We start from the raw sequence: 27,656 nt of genomic DNA, 5'->3' as shown, positions 1-27,656 counted from the left end.
CTTGAGCAGAACGCTTAGTGAATGGGTTGTGTCCGCTTCCCTTCTTTAGATTACCATTGATGGGCAGGATATCAAGACCCTGAATGTAAGATATCTGAGGGAGATTATTGGTGTGGTGAATCAGGAGCCTGTGCTCTTTGCTACTACCATTGCAGAAAATATTCGCTATGGCCGAGAGGATGTCACCATGGAAGAAATTGAGAAAGCTACCAAGGAAGCTAACGCTTATGATTTCATCATGAAGCTACCCAAGGTAAGCAAGCTGCTGTCCTGCTGGAATAATTTCCCTTCAACCTACTCACACCAAAGAGTTCCTGAGGAGGGATTCTCCTTAGCAGAGGAAGCTGTTTCCAGAGCTGCAAATATGCAGAGCTATGCAGAGCTTCCTCACAGCTTTGGAGAAGAATGTTAATTTTGACATACAGGGGCTACTAACACAGATGTGCCCTTTCTTTACATTGCCTTTCTGTGGTGAACAGATGTGCCCTGTCTTTACATTGCCTTTCTGTGGTGAATGGACCGTTCTACTGACTGTTGTGCTAACGTGTGCGGTTTTCTTGTAGAAGTTTGAAACCGTGGTTGGAGAAAGAGGGGCACAGCTGAGCGGAGGCCAGAAGCAAAGAATAGCAATTGCCCGAGCTCTGGTTCGCAATCCTAAAATTCTTCTGCTTGATGAGGCAACGTCAGCTTTGGATACTGAGAGTGAATCGGTTGTGCAGGCAGCACTTGACAAGGTCAGTATTGCTTGTTTGTTTAAAGAGCTGCAAGAAATAGAGACTCCTAAAACGTGTAAGGTAATTGCCTGAATTTGCAAATAATTTCTGCTCATTCAAAGATTGGGAAGTAGTTTCTAAGTGCCCAGGGGGTTCAGTTAGTGACAAAGTGGGTAGGACTGCCCTGCAGCAGGCTTTCTCAAACAAGCTTTATTCTTTGGAGCAGTAAAGAGCTCAGTGCAGACTAAGCAGAATATTCCTGACCAGGAATGGGCTATGTTGTTATTAATATCTAGCAAAGTAATTCAAAGCCAGCTAGGCTGTGTCTTCAAGAGAGGCATCTACATGTTGGCTGCTGTCTAGACCTGGCTTCTATAATACCTAGAGAATTAAAAAAAAAAAAATAAAAAAAAAAAAAATAGCCAACCCTGTATTTCTTGTTGTCTGCTCTAAGGAACTGTGTGAACTGTTTACAAAATAGTTCCACCTATTCCTCAGGCTGAATCAACCACAGTGTTTTTGTTTGTTTTTGCTTTTTTGCTTTTTTGCTTTTTTTTATTCTTTTGATTCTTTCTCTAATTATGCATCTATGTTTATCACCCTCTGTGTAAAGCCAAATTACCATCATTGCATAAACATTTTCAGCACGGATCACAGTTTATCCATGGACAATATCTTCAGAAAGCATTTTATCTCCATATGCTCTTTTACCCACTGTGCAGGGCTGTGTCTGGGAGAGTCAGACAACAAAATCCACATTCTCATCTGAAGACATATTTTAGTCTGTTAATTTTCACTTGGACACCTAATTGACACTAGTTTCAGTGAGTTAGGCTCCCTGTCCGCTTATCCTCATTCCTGGTAATTCACTATACTCTGTGAAACGATGATACCTGGCGTGCTGTGCTGGGTCTGGCTGGGATGGAGTTATCTTTCCCTGTAGTGGCCCATACAGTGCTGTGCTCTGCACTTGTAGCTAGAACAGCAGTGTTATCACACCAGTGTTGTGTCTACTGCACTGGCACTGCACCAAGACTCCCTCCAACCCCTCCCCAAAAGCCAGCAGGCTGGGGGTGGGCAAGAAGTGGGGAGGGAACATCACCAGGGCAGCTGGGCACCAACCAAAGGATATCCCATACCATATGGTGTCACACTCAGCAATAAAAGGTGGGAAAGGGAAAGGAGAGGGGGCACTCTCCTTATGAAGACGTCTGTCCTCCCAGACAACCACTATGCATATTGAGGGCCTGCTTCCCAGGATGTGGCTGAACATCATTAGTTGATGGGAAGTAGCGAACATTTTTTCCTTCTGTGTTTCCATGTGGTCTTTGCTTGTTTTTGTTTTTATTATTATATTTATTTATTTTCTCCTCTTTAATTAAATTATCCTTACCTCAACCTGTGAGCCTTTTTTTACTTTCCAGCATATTTTCTTCTCCCCTGCTCTTCTTTTGAGGAGGGGGAGTGAGACAGCCATTGTGGTGGAGTTTGGTGCTCCGGGATCTTTTTGCCAGCCCATGGCCTATAAAGTGAATCCCAGAAACAGGAGGGCAGAGAATTGCTGATCAAGACGACTGCTGCAATATAAAACTTATACAGCTAGTTTAAACAAGTTACTTAGCCTCCAACCTCTCCAACCTATCTTTAAAATGTCATATGATGAGATGAATCTCCCTGTTGATGCATCTGGCAGAGCATAACAGAAAGACTTGCTCAGACTAGACTAGCTCTGAGATTGCTGATGTTAAGCAAGACAAAGCTAAGCTGTTGTGTGCCCAGTATTCATTTGTCCTCCTTCTGTGTTCTTTTTCTCTCTGTGTGCTGGGCACATACCACGGTAGAAGGTTTACATCAGATCTAGTGTAGACTGCTGTTCCCTACAGGCTTCACTAAGCTTCTGCTGAATCTGTTTACTATTCTGTGGATGGAGCATTCTCCTTTTTATGATTAAGGCTATTAGCTTGATTTTCTTCCACATTTTGATGTGTTTTTAACCATTTAAAATAATTGCAGAAATAACAAAGCTTTTTGACTACTAAGAAAAGGTGTACCATTTCTTATAGGATAGTTTAAATGGTTGTAACTTACAGGTCTAAAAATTATGTAACAATATTAAGATGTCAGATTTAGTTGGAAATGCTTTCAAGAATACTCTACACATGACAGTTTTCACCTTTATTTCTTAATCGTAAAACACTTATTAAACCACTATCCTAGAAGATCTTAATATAATTAAATTTTATTAATTTTAATTAAATTTTAATATAATTAATTTTAATATAATTTAATATAATATAATTTTAATATAAATAATATAAAGCTTGGATTCACTTGTTGGGTCATTAGTTATTGATGCCAGTTTATCCCAGACCACACTTAAAATGTGCTTGGAAAAACATCTTTTTCATGTCAAATTGTCATGTCATGTCATGTCAAATTGTCATGTCATGTCAAATCCCAACCTGTGGGATTTATTTTACTATAAGTGAATAGTTCAAAAGGTGTAAAAATGACATGTCAATAGAAGAAATCATATTTTTAAGTATAGTTTTAGAGAAATACTTTCAATTAAGTCAAACAAGTAATTTAGAGCAAGCAAAATTACTGTGTAAGTGACAATTTTTTAATACTTGTGAAATGCTCTGAAACGATTGTCACTGACATGCTTAATGGTAGTCTTTTTTCAGTATAAATTGGATACTTAACCTGAAAACATATTGAATGGGCAGTTTAGAAAGAAGATACTTCATATATTTATGTTTATAAATTGATAGTCTGACATGCAAAACCAGAGTACTTTAATTTATATTCTCAAATAAAATACGTTTTCCAGTATTTCATTGAAGTTACATTTTTTGCTTTAGTTTATCTCACGGGAACTGAAAAGTATTCTGAAATTCAGCATTTCTCAATTGAAAATTCTGATCTTTACTAGAATGCCATTTCCATGGCAATTTTTTTTCAGTTAAAATATTTTCTTGAACCCTAGTATGAAGAGGGGAAATATTAAATGTACCTGACAACGCTAATCTGAAGCCATCGTTATGCTTTCTGCAGATCAGGAAAGGACGCACCATACTTGTTATTGCTCACCGTTTGTCAACAGTTCGAAATGCAGATCTTATAGCTGCTTTTGAAAATGGTGTCATCACAGAACAAGGGTCACATGATGAATTAATGGAACAGAAGGGAGTTTACTACAAACTTGTTAATATGCAGGTAGGTTTTGCATCATATTGTGTGCTGTTTACTTAACTGGATTGAATTTCTCCCAAAAGCTTTGTGGTGTTTTCTCAGTGGAGAAAGTCTAGGGAAAAAAAAAAAAAAAAAAAAAAAAAAAAAAAACCTTATCTGAAGAGTATTAAACTTCAAAACAAGAAAAAGAAGCAAAAGTGAAACGTGTGATTTTAATTCAAACCTGTGAATTACAGGAATTATGAACAAAATCTCTTTCTTTTTCAAGTGTGACATTGAAAATAAAGTATGTGAGAAGGTTGTGGTAAAAATGAGCTTCTGGGTCTGATAAGTTTTCAGATTCTTTTTCCAAGTCAGAGAATCATAAAATAATTCAGGTTAAGTGACATTGGTGGTTCATCTAGTCCAACTCCCTCTAAATGCAGGGAGGGCTCTGAAGTCTAAGCAGGTTGTCAGGGCCATTTTCTTTGGGTTTGGAATACTTCCAAGGATGGAGACTACACACACACCCCAAGCCACCTGCTCCAGTGCCTCGCCTTTCACCCTTATTGTGAAAATGCAAACTCTTACACAAGTACTTTTCCAAATCACTAGCATCTTAGTGACTCAGGCTCCTGAAGTTTTGTTATACAGACAGGGTCTACCTTGAATATTGCCATTATTTCTCAATCTATCTTCTGCTTTTTCATATTTTTATATTTTAAAAAGGCTTTTCCACGTGTGTTTTTTTCAGTTATGCCTAATGTAACTCTCCTATATGTTGTCAGAACAGTTTAATATGACAGCAAATGCAAAAAAAAAATCTCTATGGCTAAAATTTTTCTCCTTAACGTTCTTTTTTTTTCACTGAGTATAGAGAAGTATTAATGAAACTTCAGTACTTGCTTGTGGCGTTTTTTTTAATTACTCGGTTCTTTTCAATATTCCCTTTATTTACAAGAAATTGTTGCTTTATTTAGAACTGTTCATCATTAATGTGGCCAAAAATGATTTTTAGTGTCATGATGTGTTTCATTTCAGACATCAGGAACTGAAGATCAGTTACAGGAAGAAGGTAATGCACCCAGTGTCTCAGGCAAGACACTGAATGGATCAGTACTGACTGGACAGAAAAGACAGTCCACTCGGAAAAGCATAAAAAGGTTCAGAATACAGAATGATGAACTTGATGTAAAAGCTGTTCAGCTTGTGAGTCTCTCTGTATTCTTATCTGCATATGTTTTCCATAACTAATGGGACAAGAAAGAAACCCAATTCCACTCAACAGGGAGTAACTTTTTATCATAGTACATGAAGAGAGCTTACATGTCTGGTTAAAGACTTGTAAAATGACAAAGTAATACAAAAAGGGTTATATGGAAAATTCTTTTCCCTTGAAACCAAAATGAATTTTGTTGTGGTACTCAAAATAGTTTAACTGAGTAATATTATGAAGCAAAGTTACTTGAGTATGGGAACAACCTATGTGGCAAGTTAATTCATTTAATAATGTAATGAAAACAGAAACAGGTAATTAGTCATAAAACTTTAATAACACCCCAAATAGAGAATAATTATTTTTGTCTAAGTATCTTGATATGGATTGCCTAAAATGTGTCTGTATTAGCAAATAAGTTACTGAAAATTAAGAGAGAGTTATCAATTTGGCTAATGACCTAAAAATGCAAAGCATCATGTTTAATGATGAGTAAGGAGCAATTCATTCACAAACATTTAATACCATCAAATGGAAAAAGTGGTCTAAATTCCCAATTTCTTTTTCTGCATAGTCTCACAAAGGGTAAGTGGAATTTGTGACTAATCCTTTCTGGGAAAGGCTCAAATTGTTGGAAGAAATTAGAGAGTTTATATAGCATTCATTGATTTTTTTTTCTTCTTTTTTATTATTAATATTGGGCACTGAGTAACAGTAAGAATTTCTGCAGTTAATTAATACATTTTTTAACAATGAGATATTTTGAGGTTTTCCAACATAGAATATGAGATAGGGAACAAATTACAAAGATTATACTTGTCCTTCATTTTTCCCCATTAATGTATTATATTTATCCTCATGGAATCCTTTTATTGTAGGATAAAAACATACCTCCGGTGCCATTTTTTAAAATTATGGCGTTGAATAAAACTGAATGGCCTTACTTTGTTGTTGGAACTCTATGTGCAGTTATCAATGGGGCCTTACAACCCATATTTTCAGTCATAATTGCAGATGTTATAGGGGTAAGTATAAAGCAAAGAATTAAAAACCTTGCTTGTATGCTCTATCTTTTGTCACTGTTTATGGTTTTTATAAATGCTGAATTGTTTTATGATGAATCCATGAAATGCTACTTTGTTTTTTCAATTTGCCCTGCAAAGGTAAGAAATGGGTGAAAGTCTTTGCTATGGAGAATGCTGAATTTCTGCTCTAAGTCTCACAAAACAGTTATGCAAATTTCACATCGCTGTGTTTGAGCTGATCAGCTCACCAATGATGAAGTGAGGAGAGGTTCCCCTGTGACCTTTCTGAAATTGCTTCATCCTTATCTTATAGTGCTTTTAAGAAAGCACTATAATTGACCCCATTCACATGAGCAGTGCAGGCATGATCTTTGTTCTGTGCTCACCGTAACATTTCAGAAGGTACAGTGTGAATCAAAGCAATGCAAAAGCAACAAGATGAAATGGATGTAAGGTAGACTTTTCATTACAGAGAGGCTTTCTGTAAACTTAAATTTATGCTGTTAAAAAATAAAGTTATGTTGTCAAGCACAAGGCACTTGCACTGGTGGGAATTTTGAACATTTTCTGTTGGAACTGTTTTAGCTGCACTATATTACACAAAGATATTGAAATGGCCTATCTTATTTTTTTTGTACTTGTTTGTGAGGTGTTACATTCCAAAGATCTGTTTGGGAAAAGGCTATTATGCTGGTATTATGCTTCGGTTTTCAATGCAAATAGTAGCAGGAAACAGTCCTGAGGGAAGGGGAGCATTCAGTTGTGGTCTTTCAGTAATTGTCACCAATGGAGACAACAAATAGCAGAAGATATATATAAGGGGAAAAAAAGTAGAATTAAGGTCCTTTTTTTCCAAAACATTAATTTATTCTTAAAGCTTTTAGAAATATTTACAGGCATGATAGTGTTTATGACAAATCTGGATTAAAAAATCTAAATAATTGACTTGTCCATTTTTTTCCTATGGACCAAGGTATAAAAACATGATAAACTAGTGTCATTCTGAGCAAAAAATAGATAACAAAGCATGATGACAGTTACTCAGCATCTAAAATATACAAATGCTATACAACAACAAACAGTGTACAACATCCTCAAAGACCTACAGATTTTTTTAGCTTTCATTTGCAAGAACATGTACACTCACTTCAGATCTATAATCTTCAAATAATAAAAAATAAATAAAAATCTTAGTTCATCAAGAAATTGACTTGTTTTCCCTTTAAACACACGTAATGCATAAAACAAGCATGTAAAGATAATGGGAAATTAATGAACCAGAACTTCAGTAAATTAATTAATTAATTTTCAAAATTTTCTTTCATAGATGTTTGTAGAAAAAGGAAAGGCTGCTATCAGGGAGACAAATAGCATGTATGCACTACTCTTTTTAGGTTTTGGACTAATTTCTTTTGTCACGTTTTTTCTTCAGGTAAGTTTTTGTTACCATAACTGTTCACGGTATTTGAGACAATGTATCTCAACTGTGTTAAACCCTCAGTGCCTGAGTGTCAAGCAGTACATTAGAAAAATGATGATGCACTTTCACCGCCAGGTGTGTTCAAAATGTTGTAAGAGATTTCAAATGTGTTTTGTAGCGTAGGCTACATCTCCACAGCAAAGGAAAGTTTGGCTTGAAGGCCTACTCTGTATCACAGCCTCTGTAGGAAAATAGAGAGTACTGACAGTACAAATAGTAACTTCAACAGCACAGACCCAAATCAGGCTTTGGGCAACACTTCTGTCTTAAGCAAATGGTTGCCTTGGCACCTGCTTTGCACTCCATGCAACAGGTCTGTCAGCATCTGAGCTGGTTGAACTGAAACAACCTCACCTGTATCTACAAGAACTGCACTCAACCCCTTGGATTTCTGAGAAAACATACCAAAAGTATCTGGGAAAGACCACATCATATGCTTAACTTAAGAGTACTCACATCTCTATACCAATAAATTTAAATAATAATTCAAATTGCCTCTTTAGAAGTGCACCCATCTGTTGGTGGTGCACCCATCAATTAGTCACTGCACCAAGCCTGTCTGAATTGAAGTGTTTGGACTGTGCACATAGTCACATGGTCTAAAATTTTGGGTAGACCTGTGCGGTGCCAGGAGTTGGACTTGATGATCCTTATGGGTCCCTTCCAACTTGGGATATTCTATGACTGGTACAGGATCAAATACTTTTGACTATGTTTTCTGAAACAGTTTCTAAATTCACATTTACACATAATTGTTCTCATGGGTATATGTTTGCCAATGCGTGGAATTGCATGTATTGTGGGAGAACTGCCATGTTCAGGTCATTTGTTATGTGAATTGATGAACATATCATTTACATGCACAGATCCCTTAAGCTGTTGCTCAGCTGCTTGGGTTAATCTTGCCTAATAACCTGCACAAGTCTGAACACTATCCTTCCACCTTCTGTCCTGATGCCCTTGACACAGTAGCACCTCCAGGCAAAATCAAACTTAAAATTCCCACCTTTATGATGCCCTGAAAAATACAAAAACTTGATGGCATAGCTGTTCTGGATACTAATGTACTAAAATGTGTCTGCCTGTGTCCCCTGTCTCATTCCTGTGTGGTCTGATCCTGCATGGCCCTGGTCCAGGAGTGACAGATTCACCAGCACAGCTCTGTGCACACCGAGTTGTGTGCCGACGTCAGTGAGGTTCAGAGACCTAGAGACCTCCCACAGAAAATAACCAGCAGAACTACAGTTTTGTGACTCTAAGGGGGAAATGCCTGGTGTCTGCAGTACCTAAAACAAGTGTAGGGTCATAGTGGTTATACTGCTGAGCCTGTTTACTGTAAAGTGGCCAGCTCCAGTTTGAGAACAGGTGTGATAAAAAATTCCTGCAATTAAATCATTGTTTGGTGGAGCTTGAAGACTACTATGCGATACATAGTTGTTTCTTAAAAAAAAAAAAAAAAAGTCACTACAATGCCTCATTCTGTGTTCTGCTGTTATAGGTTCCAAATTTAGCTTTAAAATATTCTGATTTTAAAATTGTAGCTCACTTGTAGCTAGCATATTTTTTACTTAGTGATATTTTTTTAAATATTACAGGCAGATAGTCACTTAACTTACTATCTTATAAAGACAAAAACTGTAATTAGGTATAAAAATATGCCCTTTTTTTCCCCCCCCTCACACAGGGTTTCACATTTGGCAAAGCTGGAGAAATCCTTACAATGAGGCTCCGATCCATGACATTTAGAGCAATTCTGAGACAGGTATAACTGTTCTATATTTAGCTTTCTAAAGCTTTAGAAATGCTTGTTTGTTTACATGCCATAAATGTTTATTTAAGTAGTCATGCTGTGATTTTATCCATAAAGATTTTGCAGTGATTTCTTTAACTTATTTCAGAAACTGACTGGATTAAATCTTTATAACAGGTCCAAGTAGATATTTTAAAACCTTTTAATTGATGTAACTAATAAAGGCCATCTTAAAACCAGTCTAAGAAAGCTCAAAGGTGATGGTAATGTTTATTTAGCGTATTTAGTATAATAAAAACAGCTTTGTATGGGGGCACAGAGAAAGTGGGCTGTACTCTAAGAGGTCAAATCTGAAAGTCAGATCTGCCTTCAGATATTCTGCAAGCTAGGATCTGCAAACAATTACTAGTGAAAGTAATAGCACCTGAATATCTGACTAGCTGCACTCACTAAATTGGTGGCTTATCCTACTGAGCAGTCACAGAACCAAAAATGGGCATGGTAGTAGTCTAGGGTAAAAACAGGACTTTGTACCACTGAAAGTACATTCAGCAGCAGAAATAAGCCCTTTAAATTAAACACCCTGAAATTGCCCTTCCTGAACTGATCTTGTGGGGGCTGCCCACAGGCAGCACCTCTTCAAGAACTGCTCCCACATGGCTCCATACCACGGGGTCCATCCCCCAGGAGCAAACTGCTCCAGCACAGGTCCCCCACGGGCAGCAGCTCCCCCCAGACCCTCTGCTCCTGCGTGGGCTCCTCTCCACAGGCTACAGCTCCGGCCCGGGGCCTGCTCCTGCGGGGGCTCTCCATGGGCCGCAGCCTCCTCCAGGCCACATCCACCTGCTCCACCGGGGGCTCCTCCACGGGCTGCAGCGTGGAGATCTGCTCCATGTGGGACCATGGGCTGCAGGGGGACAGCCTGCTCCACCAGGGGCCTCTTGGCTGGCCACGGGGGAACTGCTGCTGCAGGCCTGGAGCACCTCCTGCCCTCCTGCTGCACTGACCTTTGGGGCTGTAGGGATGCTTCTCCGCATTCTCCCAGCTGCTGTTGTGTAGCAGGTTTTTTTTTTTTTTTGATTGATTGATTGTTTTTCCCCTTTCTTAAATCTGTTTTCCCAGAGGCACAACCAACTCCACTTACCGGCTCAGTTTTGGACAGTGGCAGGTCCCTTTTGGAGATCTGGCTGTTACCTAACTTAGGACAGCTTCTGGGCTCTTCTCACAGAAGCTCCCTCACTCCCAAAACCTTGCCATGCCAGTCCAATACACAAGCTAGCGATGTACATAACCAGCCTCATCACCAGCTTTTCATGGTTGGCATGAGCTGCTTCCTGGATCGAGCGCAGTGGCAAGCTGCCCACTGAATGTAGTTTGCTGCAGTGCCTTTAATGTACCAATAGAAACTGCATCACTTCCAGGCTGCAGTTCAGCACATCCAGAATTAACTCAGATATCTTTACCCCTCTTTTGCTGTCACTACTATGCTTAACCAGTTGCTTTATGTCTTGAGTAATCTTGATAAATTCACCAAGTATTTTAAGGAAACATTGGTACTTCTGATATTATCAATGCACAGTATAAATTTAAGCCTTCCCTGGATTTCTGTTATGTTTTACTCCCAGCTGTAGGTGGGCATGTGATCCCTGAGGCAGTAGAAAGCAGAACAATATGAGCCTAGGCACATTACTCTTTTGCCTTTCACTTACTACAGAAGGCAGCATATCCCAGCCATGCTAGTCTGCTACATCTGCAAGTCTGGGATCAAAGATGTTTCCAAACAAGCAATCCCACTGCTTCTTCAGCCTGTTCAGCTGAGAGAGGTCTTTCCTGGTCTCCTCAGAAAGTCATTACCTTCAGAAGTTCCTGGAGCCAACCTGAGCAGCATCAGCTTTCATTAGCAACTTTCACTGGGGGTGGAACCAGATGCCCCTATTTTCTCATTTGTACAGGAAGGGATAATAGGCCACCTCCAAAGAGTGAGATATGTCATTGGAAATTAAGCCCCAGGAGATTTATTTTTTTTGACTAGCCCAATAGGAAAGTGCAGGCTGTAAGACCAGGCTGAATCTGAACAGATCCCTGGAGGAAGAGTCTGAAGGACTAGAATAGTAACAGAGAGGTTTTCATGATGAGGAATCAAGTAATCTTATTATGTTTATTGTCCTCACTCTGGTGTGAAAATACTGTCCAACTTGCATCATTTTCAGGTATCAGGCAGTAGAGCAATGGGGCCTGGGGGGATTTTGTGTATTAGCACCGACACATGTGGCACATGCTGCATGTCATATAATGGCAAGGCAATCATCTGTCTATGTGAGCCTACAGCTAGATTGAAACTATTTATTTTACATCTTTTTTTTTCTTTCTTTCTTTCTTTCTTTACTGTATTTAAGAACAGTGCTTACTTTACCATGCTTAAAGATATTACTTCTAACAAAATAAAATCCCCAGGAAATAAAAATATAGCATGTTTGTTAATGTCTAATGGTTATGCATTTAAACGCTAATAGCAGGAAATATGAAAGCTCTTACAGTAACCTTTTGAACAGTTAGTGCACAAAAACAACCTACAGTTGCTAAGAATCATTTATATATAATGTAATACAAATACTGACGTTGTTTCATTATAATGATTTTGGGGTTTGATATTTGGCAAATCTAGAGCAATGTTAGAGAGAATATTTAATATTTGCTTTCTGGATTTAAACAAGATAAATGCTTTGTGTTCAAGTAAGAAATTTTAGTTTTCAAGTGCTTTAGAGTCACTGATCCCTCTGACCAATTAGTCTTTATAGCTATTAATATACAAAAGTGTATGACTGACAAGATTTTTTCCCTGGAAATAGTTTCTTCCAGATTAGGAAGAGATAATCTTGGGATAGTCTAGATCTCCCAGCACTGCATATCATTTTACACAAGTCTTTTCAGACCCCTCAGAGATTTTGCAGCAGCACTCAGGCATTCAAAACACTTCATACCAGACTTACAGATTTCACAGTGCTTTAACTGACAGAGAATTTAGATGCATTTTTACCTATCTAACAGGAGAAATGACATTTTTTTTAATTAGTAGTCTTCATAGATGTCTGTTACACATCCAAGTAACTGTCCTCAAAATGGCTCATTAATTCATATTGCTGTTCAGTGAACATCCAATCATCAAAAATATGTTAAACTCACAAGCAAAGATATCTTGTAAACTGCGTTTAACGTGAAATAATGTGGTGATGTTTATGTTATTTGCAAAAAGCATATACAGATTGTTAACAGAGGCTAGCTTTGAGTTTTGTGTTCTCATGACTTTACCAAGCCTATAGGTCTATTTTATTTATGGTTACAGCTAAAGAACTAGAACACCCTATCATGTGTCACCCAGTCATAATCCAAAGTGATTAAGTTCTCTTAAGTAGCCTAATGAGGTAAGTTTTTAAGATCATAATAAGTGTATTTCATATTGTAGGAGATCAGCTGGTTTGATGAACCTAAAAATAGCACTGGAGAATTAATTACAAGACTTGCTAGTGATGCCTCACAAGTGAAAGAAGTAAGTAATATGCACTGGCATTTTTCATGTCTAATTAATGTGGAGTCAGTTACAGATGGTATTCAGTCACTAGAAATCCTGCACACGGTCATGTGGAATTGTTATTTATTTAAAAGTGTTTTTTGTGTGTTTGGCGTCACACAAAAAAATTATCATAATAGTAGATAATATATATTTGCAGTATAATCATGTAGCAAAATTTTTAGTTCATATTACTGTTCAGTCCTGGTATCACCAGTATATATGAGTCATCCAAGGCATCCATTTATTTAAAGTCATTTATTCAGCCTTCTTAGATGTCTAGACAGCATTGCGTTTTTATGATAAATGTTCTAGCTCAATGAAAGATATAAGAATATGCCTCAAAATGAAGGTTGCTCTCTTTGCATCAATGTGTTTGTTCATATGTTTAGAGTTTAAAAAGATAAAATATGGTCATATTTCTATGTGTGTGTATATTTATATAAGAGACTTATGAAATATAATTGTTTCTTTCTTGAGAAAACCTGAAAACAAGGAGATACAGTAGGGTAGCTACAAAAGGCTTGTGGGAATGATCTGTATAGTGGAGCAGTTTTTCAAGAAATGGGATAAAACATTCAATTTTGCAGATTATTTAGACCAAATTAAGTACTTTCAGATAGTGAATAAATCATAAATATCTATGTGATATTTTGCCTAGTTTTCAAATAAATCCATGTATTACGATGGTTTCATTCTTTTCCAGGCTACAGGTTCCAGACTGGCATTAATTGCTCAAAATGTAGCGAATCTTGGGACTGGGATCATTTTGTCATTGACCTATGGCTGGCAGTTGACTCTTCTGCTTTTAGCCATTGTGCCAGTTATTGCTGTAACAGGAATGATTCAGATGAAGATGCTTACTGGACATGCAAAAAAAGATAAAAAGGAACTGGAAACTGCAGGAAAGGTGAGTTCAGTGGCGTTTTAATCTATTTTTATGTTGTACTACACAGTGCTGCTTAATAGGGATATTGGTGTTGGGCCAAGAATATACTCCTCAAACTCAGTCTGAGTTGTTATTCTGATGAAAAGGTGATACAGAAAATGTGAAGTTGAAAACTGAAAAGTTTAATGCAACTTGAATTTAATAAATGAGGTGTCCCACAACTCTCCTTTGAATCCAGTGCAATCATTTTATGGTCTGAAAAGAGATATAGAATGTCAATAGCAAAATTAAGCATCAGTTAGCTGTATGTTCCAGTTTCCTACTTTTCTCTAGTTCACAATGTGATTATATGCACAGCTAAAAAGCAGACTGGTGATTATAATCAAAATACAAAATAATTTAAAGATTTTTTTGAAAAGTTATTTTAAAAGAATATTGATTTTGAGGGCATATAAATATGTATTTCAGTTGAGCTTGTACTACAAATTATAGTATACAGCAGCTGGGAACATGCAAGACAGGGTAATGCAGGAGCTGAAAGTAAACCTTGGAACCTCCTGTGAGTTGGTAAAGAAATAAAGAAACAATCCAGCACCATATGTTTTTGCTTTGAAGAAAAGCAAGTTCAATATAGGTTCTAGTGAGAAAACAATAAAGCTTCTCAGCTTTAAAGCATATTTAAATTGTCTGAGCAAAATTCATTTTACCTGTCTATGAAGCTATTATTATTATACAGACATAAAGAAAAGATGGGGTTAGTCTTTGTAAGGGAGACAGTTACTATTTATAGGTAGATGTGTTAGGTATTTCCATGTAATTTAGTTATTTGAATCTTATCACTCATGTAACTTAACCTGTTGTGTTTCTGACTTACAGATTGTCTAACCACTTATTATTATTGTTATGTAGAAGTAATGATGTAGAAGGAAGGGTCTGTTAAGTGCATAATTATGATTATTAAGCTGGAGTTTAGCTCTTGTGTAAAGAATTGCTTTTCCTTTTTCTTCCTGAGTTGAAGACTGAAAGCCATGTTTGCTTCCAAGCTATTATTTACCTTTACAGTAAAGGCTGATGATTCAAAAGTCTTCTTTGTGTGATAGGATAATCAAGAAGAAATTAAAAATGGTGATTACAATAAAGTTTTGCCAAACAAATAACATTACACATTCTTATGCACCGGAATATTTTAAAGTTATCTCATAGTCAAGTTGATTTCAGCTGCTTATCATTATCTCACGCCAACTGCCTTGGAGATTATTTGTAAGAGTTAGATGATTGTTATGTGATGACCTGAAAATCTGGTTTTGGCAGACTGTATTAGCTTAAATAGTTTTTTCTTTTCCAGCTCTACAGTACTCTCAATATATCAACATGAAGGAAAACAGGTCCCAGGCATCTTTTTTAGCTTTAGGTTGAAAAACTACCTTGCTCTTTAGAAAAGGGTCTCTTCCTTGCAAAGAGCCAATGAAGAAATGCCACCTTCACGTGAGAGATAGAAATAAACTACTCTTATTGGCAGGTAGTACAGAAACAATATTAATTCCTTCCTTCCTCAGCAGCAGCAGAGTTATTTGTGCACACATAATGGAGCTAGTTAGCTCCATTTATACAAACCAAGAGCCAGATGCTACTGAAATTTATTCTGTAAAGGCAATTAGATTTGTCAGTGTACAAATCTTACATTGGTGATAATACATACAAAAATGAGCTTAAGTTCCAGGTCCTAAATAAATTTCTAGAGAGGAGGAATAGTTTTGGTTTTATGTTTGTTTCTTTGTTTTTTGGTTTGGTTTGCTTTTTTTATCCCCTGTGAAATCAGTACATCAGAACTAAATTTTGAGCTGGAGTAAGTATAGTACTCTAGGAAAGTACTTTATAAAACGTCTGTCCAAGATGCTTTACCTTCTGAGTTATGATTTGCTGGATTGTTGACCAAGCCTAAATCAATTGTTGGTATGAGAAAATTCTGATGAATTAATTGAAACTGATTAATTGACCACAAGTGAATCCCCTTAATATTAGGGGAACATTAAGAAAATCAAGGCTTAACCTTCCTCTAGTTTTCAACCAAGATTGGGTACCCAGCATCATTAATCATTTTGGAAAACTTCTACTCACTTTTTTTTTTTTTTTTACCTTTTTTTTTTTTTACTGTGGCAAAATGGAAAGATTTTCAAAGGTATAAAATTAATAAGAATTAAATGCTAAGATGCCATATATACTAGAAAAAATATTTCTACATTTTTATGAACATGCAGTAGTTTTGATTTTCTCCTTTAGGTGTTTTGAAAGTCATCTGATAGTCAAAAAATGCAGAGAATGCACACTGGGAAAGATTATTCCTTTCAGGGTGAGCCCCAGATTAGTTGCTTTTGAAGAGGTGGTGATATGTTCAGGCTGCAGCCCCACACACATTTTCAGGTGAGGTAGACTTGTTCAAGCTGCAGCCCCACATTTTCAGGTGAGGTAGACGTGTTCAGTTTAGCCTGACTGGGCACCAACAGCAATGATAGCTGCATGGCATCATCCTCGTGACTGGCCGAACAAGCTCATTGGAAAAAAAAAAAAAAAGAAAAAAAAAAAAAAAAAACAACTATCATTGCTGGACTGCGAAAAAGTACGCTGACTCAACTTTACTGTTATAATCCATGCTAATTGGATTATATTTAACAGCAGTGTATCTACATATGTTGCAACCACACTTTCAACAGTATTGTAGACATATTCTGTCACTTCTATTGCAGTCATTCCCAGTTCTGTTTATCAGATTGTTTAAAAGTTTCCATTTAATCTTGTTTTTCTGCCAATGAACATGTAATCTCCAATACAGATTGCGTCTGAAGCCATAGAAAACATTCGAACTGTTGTTGCTTTGACTCAGGAAAGAAAATTTGAGTTTATGTATGGGCAAAATTTGCAAGTGCCATACAGGTAAAAAAAAAAATTGCTTCTTAAAAATAGGTTATTAAAATATACCTTTTTAAAAAAATTAACACCAATCAACTGGAAAACAATTTATCTTCTTTCAGTACATTATAATTTCTTTAATTCCAACCTCAGATTTGACATAGAAAATACAAATTATCTTTCTGTTCAAACTAATGGTCTTTGATTAAATGATAATTTCTTTCAAAGCCTACTTTCTTTCAATACTATCATTATTAGCTGCTCTAATTTTGGAGATGGAAGTCTTTATTAATTCTTATAATCATGAGGCTTTCCTTCTGAGGAAATATATGTATATTTTTTTAACAAACCAAAAGTCAGGTTTTGTCTTTAGGTTTAGGTAAGATTCCTGTTAAAATCAGTGGAATTTTCCCAAGGAGGGAACCGTAATGGAAGAGGGAACTTGCACATCAGTTTACCTTTCTGTTCACTCTGTTATTTTATCAAAGTACCATTGCAGATCAAGTGAAACCTCATGAATGTAACGACTGATTTTAAGATTTGTTTTGGTTCAATGAAGGATAAAACACAAAGATTTGTTCTACTGAAGTAGTTTCTGCTCTGTAGAAATTCTAAAGTTCTTGGTGATTTTCCTCATTTGTTATTTGGTTGAATCTTTAAATTGCACCTGTATTATATTTTTTGAAATAATTTTAATGAATGCGTGAAGTGAAAACAATACAAATTATATGTGCTCAAAATATTTAGAGTTAGAGCAATTTCTTCTTCTGTCCCAATATTCTTACATGAGTTTTTGCAGACAGACAGAAAGCTGAAGCATACAGGAATTATAATGTTTTAGGTTAGGATCTTACAAAGAGCTAGAGATTATCTTACTATAAACTAGTAAAGAGACTTGAGGATTCCTCTGATTTATAGGATAATTTTACTTATACTTATGTATACTTACGTTCTTGGTTACAATTGCATGTACAATAAAATTGTGATAATATTTTTTCTGTTACAGAAATTCTGTAAAGAAGGCACATATTTTTGGGTTTACTTTTGCATTTTCGCAAGCTATTATGTACTTTATTTATGCTGGATGTTTTAGGTTTGCTGCATATCTAGTAAAAAATGGACATATGCTGTTTAAAGATGTGCTTTTGTAAGTATATCCTTTTTAGTTTCTTTTAGGTTCCATATGGAAAAATGTGTTTCATTTTGCTATAGGTATCTTGAAATCATCACATATGGAACTGAAGAAAACAAACAAGTACTTTCATTCTTATACTACCCCTCCTTCCTCATGTTACTACAAATCCAAAATGTGATAATTTCAGACTACATTTAGCTACCTACATACATTTTTTCTTGCAATCAGGGTAAAAAGAAGGCAAAATAAAGTCAGGCAAAGCAAAACTGACCCCTATTTTCATGACCAATAAGGTTCCTTTAACAGCAGAATCACATGGCTTAGCTGTAGGGGGTGTAGGTAGACAAGATTAGAAGGTAAATGGAGCAAGTAACGAGTGAAATGAAAGTGAGGAAATTATGAGCCCTGGGGCAAGAAAGGTGGAGAGCAGGAGAAAGATCAGCAAACACCCAACCTAGTAAATGCCCAGGTAGAACTGGAAAAGCTTCTTCAAGTGTTAACAGTGAACTGATGTTACTGTTCCTATCAAGTAGCATCTTCCCAGCCTTCTCTTTGCTCATTGTTCCTATCAACTGGCACCTTTCCAGCCTTCCTTTTGCTCCCTCCTTATCTCCAGCATCTAACCAAGTCTTCTGCTTGTCTCCCTGCAGCTGAAATCCCTGTCCATATTTGTCAATAGTCACCTCCCATGCTTTGGTTTAGCAATTGCCACACGTCTTGCCTGGCAAAAATTACAGCTGAAGCTAAACCTTCAACTTACCCTGATTACACCAACACTTTCTCAAGTACTAGCATTAGCTTCCCTTTCCCTATGTACTCATGTGAATGCCTTGTTGTGTACCTGCTCTTGTATTGCGCTTTGCTTACCCCAGATTTCATGCCTGCATCCCTTGCTCACTCTTTCTTACCTTCCATTTGCTCCTGATTTTTTATTATTATTTTTTTGTGTGATTTGATTTGATTTTTGTGGATTTGATTGTGACCCTTGAAGGAACTGTTGAATGACAAATTTCTCCATAGACCTCAGACTGCTCCACAACTAATAACTTCAATTTTACAGGTGAAGAAACTGAGGCGCAAGGAACTACACATCCTACCACATCTCAAGCACTGAGAAAAGACATAGCAATCAAAACATTCATTTCTAATAAATCCAGCTGAGTGGGCAAGGAGGGAAAGCTTAGTGTTACTCTCCTCTCTACAAAATAAGCAAATAAACAAAACAAATAAAAGGATTTTCTCAGTGAGGGAAGAAAGTCACAGAGTTTGTAGTAGACAATTTTTACCCTCCCTCAACTTTATTAATGAGTAGTTATTTATCTGAAGCCCCCCCTCTGGCCATACAAGCTTTCTGTGTCTGTGCTATATCAGTATCAACATAGTTTTCTCCTTTTTATTTTTGTAGAGTTTTTTCAGCTATTGTATTTGGTGCAATGGCATTAGGACAAAGCACTTCTTTGACTCCAAACTATGCCAAAGCCAAGATGTCAGCTGCTCACTTGTTTATGCTGTTTGAAAGAGTTCCCTCCATAGACAGTTACAGTGAGGAAGGGGAGAAGCCTGTAAGTAACCACGGTGTCATCTACATTATATCGTGCAACACTAATCTATTTCAAGCCTGTTTTTTCTTTTTTCTTTTTATTTTTCACTCACTCATATCTATTTCTCATATCTAGTTCTCATAGCTACTGAGAACAAGTATAGTCTGAGCCCATTCACATCTGACTCATCCAACCAAATTGGTATTTTAAGTTTTGCTATGTCTTCTCCCACCATCCTCTCAGCCTCACCTGCCCCTTGGTGAAACAAGACCCAGTGAAAATAGGATTAATGCATCAGAGACATTTTTTCAATCCTTTCCTGTGTGAAGCTACCTGAGAATGGATCTTGAACATATAACTAGGTCTCTAACATTTAACTAGAAATTGTTGAGGCCTAACTTATTTGCAAGTTGTCCATAACAGATTGTGACATACTTTGGTAACCAACAATGTATATAAACATAAGGGGGTGTGTGGCCTTTCATATGACAAAGAGGACAGAATGTTCCAGACAACTATCATGTATATATATATATATATATAAACACAAGGTAATACATATAATAAATACATACATATATTTATATACATATATATATAAGAAAAATAACTATGTAGTCTTAAGAAATATCACAAATTTGAGCTGCGATATTGATTGGTCATTTACATCTGGCTATATTTTCATTTTATATATATTCATACATAAGAACTGTATTTCTTCTTGTGTAGGTTATGTCCATATTACAAATACTCATTTTATAGTAAATTAGTTAGAAAAATTATTTAAGTGGAAGGATTGATTCTGTGTGCAGATCAAAAATAATAGATAATTTTCAGTATTTTTAAAGATGAAAACAACAACAAAAAAAAAACAGCAAAGAATATGAAAAGAATGTGAATGAGATCTTTACAAAGCAGATTGAAGTTAGTCACCTAGAGTTATTACTGCTTTTGAAAATGTAATCTTGTTTAACAGATTGTGTAAGAGAAGCTGTCAGAATTTGTGTTTATGGAATAGAATTTTAATTGGAATATGCTTGCAGCAAAGAATATTCAGGAGGAAATTTGTGTTTTCACAATAGCATCTTACCATATATTAATTACCATGAAAAAAAAGAAGTCTGTTCCATTGGAAAAACTCCCACTGTTCTCTTTTACTTAGTCTTTTTCTTAGTCTTTTATGATCTGTTTCATTATCCTAAAAATTTGATCTAATTCTACCATTTCAATTAGAAAATATTTGGTGGAAACATAATGTTCAAAGACGTGGAATTTAACTACCCAACCCGACCAGAGGTCAAAGTGCTCCAAGGCCTGAACATCGAGGTAGAAAAAGGACAAACTCTGGCTCTTGTTGGTAGCAGTGGTTGTGGTAAGAGCACTGTTGTTCAGCTGCTTGAGAGATTTTATGATCCACTCAGTGGAGAAATGGTAAGTGTTCCATATAAAAGTGTAAGCTGCATTTCCTTAATACATGCATAATGAATTTTACTGATATATTTTGAGATTTTTTCTTCTAAATGAGCTCATTAGGTATTTGTTAGTATAACTACTCCCATTTGTCAATGTTTTTAACGTGATTTTTGATTTTGATTTTTTTTTACTTAAAGGCAGAAACACATGGGTTTTCAATATTGTCTATACAACCATGGTGAAAGTAGAAGGAGATTAAAATTTCTAAATTCCCCATGCTGTTTCAAGTTAATAGAATAAAGTCCAATGGTTACAAATGCATATTTGTAAGAGTTTAACCCTATTATGTGTAAAGTGAACAAGCAGGCTCTCTCACCTCATTTCTGTTCACTTCTGTGATGTATCAATGCTATCAACAAGATTTGGAACTTTTAAATCTAAAAATTTACACTATATTGTGAAACATATATCACATCGTTGCTTATGACATTCATACTAATGAAAGTTCATCCCAAAGCCTCTCTGCACGGAGGACATGAGGAAAGCTAGGGCTATTCACTGAAGATCAGAGTAGAAATGCATACATGTAGCAAACCTCTTGACAGCTGGAGCTATCCTGAAAGTAGCGCTGCTGGTAAAATGCAGTTCAATCTGCTAATGGCAGTTTGCATTCACGGTTCATGAAACCATCTCAAAAACTCACGTTATTTATTTATCTGTCCCACCCATCCCTTCATTCCCAACCTTAGAGTGAAGCTGTGCTTATGCATGTGGCATCTGCTGCAGCTGGAAAGAACAGATCCTTAAGCTTTCCTAACTCTTATAGCCCAGCAGTTAAGATAAAAAAATAATTAAGACATTTTATCATGACTTTAGCTACACACACAGGTATAGAAACTTGAAACCTTTAACAATTTTCTAATTGTTGTTACATCTACACAGTAATCATGCTCCCATCTATCTACTGCTATTGATAACACATAAATCACCTCAACGCACCATGACTTCTTGTAGTTCAAGAAGTTGTGACTGCAAAGTTACCAAAAGACTATGCTTTCTTCGTTAGCATAAATGCTTCCTGGCCTCTAAAAGTCAGAGAAAAATGTGACTATCAAACTCAGACTTCTCAGACCCAGATATCCTGACCATAGTCCTGACTCTGCATGGAAGTTGAAACTGTCATTTGTCACTCAACTTGAATTGCAGCTTGAAGTCTCTTTGACAGACAAAAATGATGGAGTGACCTTTCAGCTTCTTCTTGATGAGTTGCCCTGTCCCTGAAGGTTGTTCAAGGCCAGGCTGGATGGGGCTTTGAACAACCTGGTCTGGTGGGAGGTGTCCCTGCCCGTGGAAGGGGGTTGCAGTTAGATGGTCTTTATGGTCCCTTTCAACCCAAACCATTCTGTGATTCTATGGTTTTATGACTCTATGAACTTGCATTTAGTTTCTGATGCTTGTCAATGAGAGAACAGCCACAGACTTCTGAGATATTTTTTTCTGAGACTGGAAAAAATATTAATTGAGTGTATGATAGTTTAACAGCTTTTGTTACATTCTGAGAGCAATAAGACAGATTCATCTCATCAACACTCATAGAGAAAAACTGGCAAGTCAAGTTTTTTGTTACAAGGGGGCCCCTAGCATCATGTACACCCAAATACAAATCTTACTGTAAAGAGGGAAACACTTAACCTTCTGTTTTTTGATGACTGTTCCACTGAGGAATCCAAGCCCCACATTAGGGCTCTCTGGAATGCCAGTTGCTGTACAAGACAGAATGACAAGATAGTCCAGCCTTAAAGAGATAAACATCCCTATGCATGGGTGGTGATTTACTCCACAGCTTATTTGTCCTGGTTTAGATAGAAATCAAAAGGATAAAGTAGAAATAAAGATCAATGTTTTAGACAAAATAAGTCACACACATAAGAGAGAGAGTTAAATTCAGGATTGTAGATCACAGAATCACAGAATTGTAAGGGTTGGAAGGGACCTCAAGAGATCATTGGGTCCAACCCCCCTGCCAAAACAGATTCCCTAGAGCAGGTTGCCCAGGGAGGTGTCCAGACAGGCCTTGAATATCTCCAGAGAAGGAGACTCAACTATCAAGGAGATAGTAATGTACAGATAAGGTACAGTGGAAGAAGAGAAATTCCAGTACGGACATAATACGTTTTACACATGCCTCATCTTACGTGAGCAAGCGATGGTAGAGGACTTTTTCTCCTGGAAGTACAAAGATAATATCCAGTTATGGGATTAGGGATTACTGTCCATTAATTTCCCCCATTACAGTCATTTGAGAAGCAAGAACATCTGACTTCTGGATTAGCAAAGCAGAGATGAGATAAAGCTGTTAATAAAGGGAGTGGAAACACTTCATGGTGTAGATTTTTGACTGGTTTCTGAAACAGAGCTTTCTGCCACTAGCATAATACCAGATGTCTCTAGTAGTGATAGCAACATGGCAGAAGATCTGTATCAGCTTTTCTATTTAGGGTGATAAAAAAGTAGAGCGCAGTAAAATGGCTTCATACTTCTGATGTTTTTCTAGGTTTATGGAGACTTTGGATGATATTTTATTAATTGCACCTGTAAACAGGCTTTAACACCTACCTGCTCATCTCTGCTGCCACCTGTAAATGTATAAGTTAACAGACAGAGCATGAGATGTCCTGACTGCTAAAGGTCTCAATGTTGCAATGTTGCTAAATTAAAAATAAATAAATAAATAAATTCTAATCACGGTACTTTATCTTATTTCTGACTTTTTAGCTCTTGGATGGCCAAAATGCAAAGACGCTAAATATCCAGTGGCTGAGAGCTCAGATCGGTATCGTCTCCCAGGAGCCAATCCTGTTTGACTGCACTATTGCTGAAAACATCGCATATGGAGATAACAGTCGGGAGGTGCCACATGAGGAAATTGTTAGAGCAGCAAAAGAAGCCAATATTCATTCCTTCATTGAATCACTACCAAAGGTAATTAGGCCTTCATTTCCAACTTTCAGCTGGGAGGAAAGAAAAAAACAATTGCCTATTCATGATTTTCTAAGGAAATACATGGTAAAAGTATTTAGTTTTTCCCTGACTTACTGAATTTGACATTCAAATTGTTATTAATATTTTTGTCCTTAGAAGACCTGAGGAACAGATGGAGAACTAGGCAGTGCCAGTGGCTTAAGGCATTTACTCAATTCTAGTGCCGCTGATGCCTGAAAGGGAGGGAGGGGTCTTCATCTCTCTGGGAGTAGTCTCTGTTAAAATAGTAACCTAGTTGGTATTGGTACTGAGGCAAGTAGTTCTGGAGCAAAACACATGCAGAAAGTACTCAGAGGAGGATGGGTGCTTTCCTACAGTTAAGTGAAAGCAACAGGAAAACACTACAGCAGGCCACAGAGCTCTGCTCCCGCCCTCCTTGTTACAGCAGTCATCTAATTTGCCAGGAGTATGAAGTCACACAGGGAGTTGGTTTGCAGAAACAGTCAGAAAGACACAATCTTGTTACTGCCTTCTTCTCTTGCCTCCACTATTTATACCTACCTTTACCCCCTTCATGCACCTGATCTGGGCCTCCAGCACAGTGGGTATTTTTGCCATAAAATAGGCAGCATCTTGGAGTAAAAAACAGTTTCAGGGCGGGTGCAGGCAAAAGAGCTCCTTAGCTGCTCTTCAAATAGATCAGCTCAAGCTAACACCAGTTTGTCAGCTTACTTTTGTGGAAAGTACAGGCTAAGACTAGTATTTCTGAGATAATAAACTTCCACAGACTTAGGAGATGTGTGAGTTTTTCATGAAAATTCTCATCCCTCAGACACAAGATATGTATTGGTTTACATACCAGGCAGTCAAGAAGCCTAACAAATATGGGAATGCAGAGTTGGAATCAAATTTCTTGAGTAAATCTGTGATAGTTTTAAGGGTGTGAGGCAGGTGGGATTTTGAATTTCACTAGTTCAAATTAATTCCTTGAAAACTAAGAACATTGATTTGGTTCATATTAAATCACTCACAATGTCTCTCAGGCTGTTTCCTTCTTACAGAGAACAGAAAGAGGAGCTGACTGCCCAGGCTGTCAGGTGCTGAGCTGAGGCCATTGGGTTTGCAATATCACAGCCTCGTTGTCTCACCCCATGCCTGCCACCCTGCTTCTCTGCACCGCAGTCCCTCACCCAAAACCAAATGACACTGCTCTTGCTCAACATCATGGGGTTTGCTCTGCAACTAAATACGCTGGTCAATGTGCTTCTCAGCTCAGCTACTGCAGGCAATCCTGGGCATTGTGCTCTAGGGCACCATGCCCTTAGCAGGGTTGGACCAGGTGATCTCCAGAGGTCCCTTCCAACCTCAACCATTCTGTGATTCTCTGTAGGGTCCTCACCCACTTGGAAAATCACTTGTGAGTCATTTGTGCTGCCCCAGAATCATACCTAGGTGGAAATGCAGCTCAAATGTCATGCTTCACAGAATCAGATCCACATCTAGGTTTACGCTTATGCTGCCTTTCTGTACGTAGAAATACAGCACACGTGTGGGAGACAGAGGAACCCAGCTCTCCGGCGGTCAGAAGCAACGCATTGCTATTGCCCGAGCACTTGTACGGCAGCCCCAAATCTTGCTGCTAGATGAGGCTACCTCTGCTCTGGATACGGAAAGTGAAAAGGTACCTTGGCTTTGCAAATGGTAACTGGGATTGCAAGTTGGCTGGTCGTGCATTGACTGGGACATCTTCACCCACACATTAAAACCCCAAATGGGAGTTTTATAAATAGAAGACTTTTATGAAAATAAGTATTTGCATTTCTTCTTTATTTTCATAAGAAGCCAAAATGTTCCTTATGGAGTAACAGAGGCTTTCTGACTGGCTGTAAGGAGCCTCCCTTGGGAAATGACGCAGAGGCTGTGTCCCTGCAGTTGGAGGACTTCCAGTATGCCAGGAAATAGAGGGCCTCAGGGCAGGGCAGTAGAAGCTCTCCCCCACAGCCTGCCTCACCTTTCCACTTGCAGCTTTTAGCAGGATGTCAGGATGCCAGCTGCATTTCAAGCACAGACCAATTGCACAAAGAATAGAAATATGGAACTATGATACAAGGCAGGTTGCAGGGAAAAACTGAAAAGAAATTTGAAACTGTGTCACCTCTAGAGGTTATGTACATTGACAACCTTGAGCAAAAATATTTAAGTTTCTTATATAAAAATAAATGGTCTGTGTCCTGATCCCCACTCTACATGTACAAACAGGGAGACTGAACAGTCATCAGGTGTAAGTTTTTCACTGCAGGATAAATTCAAACTTGGAAGCTCAACTTGGAAGTTGCCCCAGCTTTTGGTATATTGTCTTGTGTTTGCTTGTTCATTGCGCAGATTGTCCAGGAAGCGCTGGATAAAGCCAGGGAAGGTCGCACCTGCATCGTGATAGCTCACCGCCTGTCCACCATCCAGAACGCTGACAAGATTGCCGTGATCCAGAATGGCAAGGTCGTAGAGCAAGGGACTCATCAGCAGCTCCTGGCTGAAAAAGGCATCTACTATTCTCTGGTCAACGTTCAAAGTAGGCCATGCAGTGTATGATAAAGGGCAGCAGCTCTTGCTGAGTGCAGCTGTACAGCTGGTTCAATACTTTGTCTGAGCCTTTTAAGGGTATTTCAGTACTTCTAGTTTTGATAAAATTCTGTAACTAGCTTCCTTAAATCCCACAAGTATTAAAGCAAATGTACCTCCATTATTTAAGAACCTAATGCTCTTTGAATGTTCTGCCTCCAGCATAAAAATTTGTAGCTACTCAAAAACTACATGGACATTATGAAAAATCCTGACTGCCTTCCCAAACTGCACAGCAAAGGACTCAGGGTGCAGATTCTGTCTCAGAGCACAGAGAGGAGCAGCACTGCAGCACCCAGCCCTGGGAAGAGCTGGGGGGCACACGGTGAATGGTCTCACAGAATCATAGAAATCAGTCTGTTGACCTAGAATCACAGAATCATTAGGGTTGGAAAAGCCCTCCAAGATCATCTGGCCCAACCATCCCCAGCACCAATGTCACCCGCTAAACCATGTCCCCAAGCACCACGTCCAACCTCTCCTTGAACACCCCCAGGGATGGTGACTCCACCACCTCCCTGGGCAACCCTTCCCAATGCCTGACTGCTCTTTCTGAGAAGAAATGTCTCCTCATTTCCAACCTGAACCTCCCCTGGCACAACTTAAGGCCATTCCCTGTAGTCCTATCACTAGTTACCTGTGAGAAAAGGCCAAACCCTTCAGGTTTCAGGGCAGAGGCACTGAACTGTGCATTGTTTTTGTGGGGAGGGAAAAGCACAGCGTCTGGCCCGCTGGCAGGAGGCTTTTAAATATGTGCTAGTGAAAAAGGGATGAGAAAATGATTCTGTTCAGATTTCAGGCGCTGTCTTTACAGGATCATTGTAACTATGTGTTCTAACTCTGCATTCTTTCTAAACTCAAGTGACGATTATGGCAGTGAGACATATGACAAAAGGTGCCCAAAAACCTTTCAGAAAAGCAGACTCTGTAAAGAAAAGAATAGCTCTTCATCATGCAAAACCATGCCAGCACTCACAGCCACAAGGTAGCCGTGTATTTCTTAATAGAGACATGGCCCAAAGTGCTGTACCAGGTACGATTGTTTCTGAATAAACGCATGTGCAAACCACAGCAGTGGAAAAAGGAAGCCTGTTGGGATTGGCAGCTGACTCTGTCCCACCGGTGCTGGAACTTGGCTCTTGTTCCCAGCTCACCAGTGCAGCAATGGGTGCAGGCAACTACTGCAGGCTCCTGCTTTGCACAGTGCCTGGTCAATGACAGCAAGACTGCACAGCTTAACCAGC

The 27,656-nt window shown here is 38.0% G+C and overlaps 1 protein-coding gene across 8 annotated transcripts in view; it reads left to right on the top strand.

Moving 5' to 3' along the window:
* The window catches only part of ABCB1 (ATP binding cassette subfamily B member 1), a 65,720-nt gene extending 39,171 nt beyond the window's left edge, over positions 1 to 26,549 (top strand). The window contains exons 13-28 of one of the 8 annotated variants that reach the window (XM_035318923.1): positions 50 to 253; positions 564 to 734; positions 3,771 to 3,932; positions 4,929 to 5,096; positions 5,982 to 6,128; positions 7,456 to 7,560; positions 9,293 to 9,370; positions 12,822 to 12,905; positions 13,633 to 13,836; positions 16,646 to 16,746; positions 17,816 to 17,869; positions 19,263 to 19,419; positions 20,632 to 20,829; positions 23,587 to 23,793; positions 25,328 to 25,474; positions 26,176 to 26,549. In XM_035318923.1, coding sequence (XP_035174814.1) covers positions 50 to 253; positions 564 to 734; positions 3,771 to 3,932; positions 4,929 to 5,096; positions 5,982 to 6,128; positions 7,456 to 7,560; positions 9,293 to 9,370; positions 12,822 to 12,905; positions 13,633 to 13,836; positions 16,646 to 16,746; positions 17,816 to 17,869; positions 19,263 to 19,419; positions 20,632 to 20,829; positions 23,587 to 23,793; positions 25,328 to 25,474; positions 26,176 to 26,382 — 2,394 coding nt within the window. In that variant the 3' untranslated portion in view covers positions 26,383 to 26,549. Of the gene's footprint in view, positions 1 to 49; positions 254 to 563; positions 735 to 3,770; positions 3,933 to 4,928; positions 5,097 to 5,981; positions 6,129 to 7,455; positions 7,561 to 9,292; positions 9,371 to 12,821; positions 12,906 to 13,632; positions 13,837 to 16,645; positions 16,747 to 17,728; positions 17,870 to 19,262; positions 19,420 to 20,631; positions 20,830 to 23,586; positions 23,794 to 25,327; positions 25,475 to 26,175 lie in introns of those variants that run through there. The other 7 variants (XM_035318921.1, XM_035318922.1, XM_035318924.1 and 4 more) reach the window with 7 other exon arrangements.
* The last annotated feature ends 1,107 nt before the right edge of the window (positions 26,550 to 27,656 follow it).

This window comes from Oxyura jamaicensis, chromosome 2 (genome assembly GCF_011077185.1).
Source record: "Oxyura jamaicensis isolate SHBP4307 breed ruddy duck chromosome 2, BPBGC_Ojam_1.0, whole genome shotgun sequence".
NCBI lineage: Eukaryota > Metazoa > Chordata > Aves > Anseriformes > Anatidae > Oxyura > Oxyura jamaicensis.
This window is presented reverse-complemented; position numbering and strand designations above follow the sequence as displayed.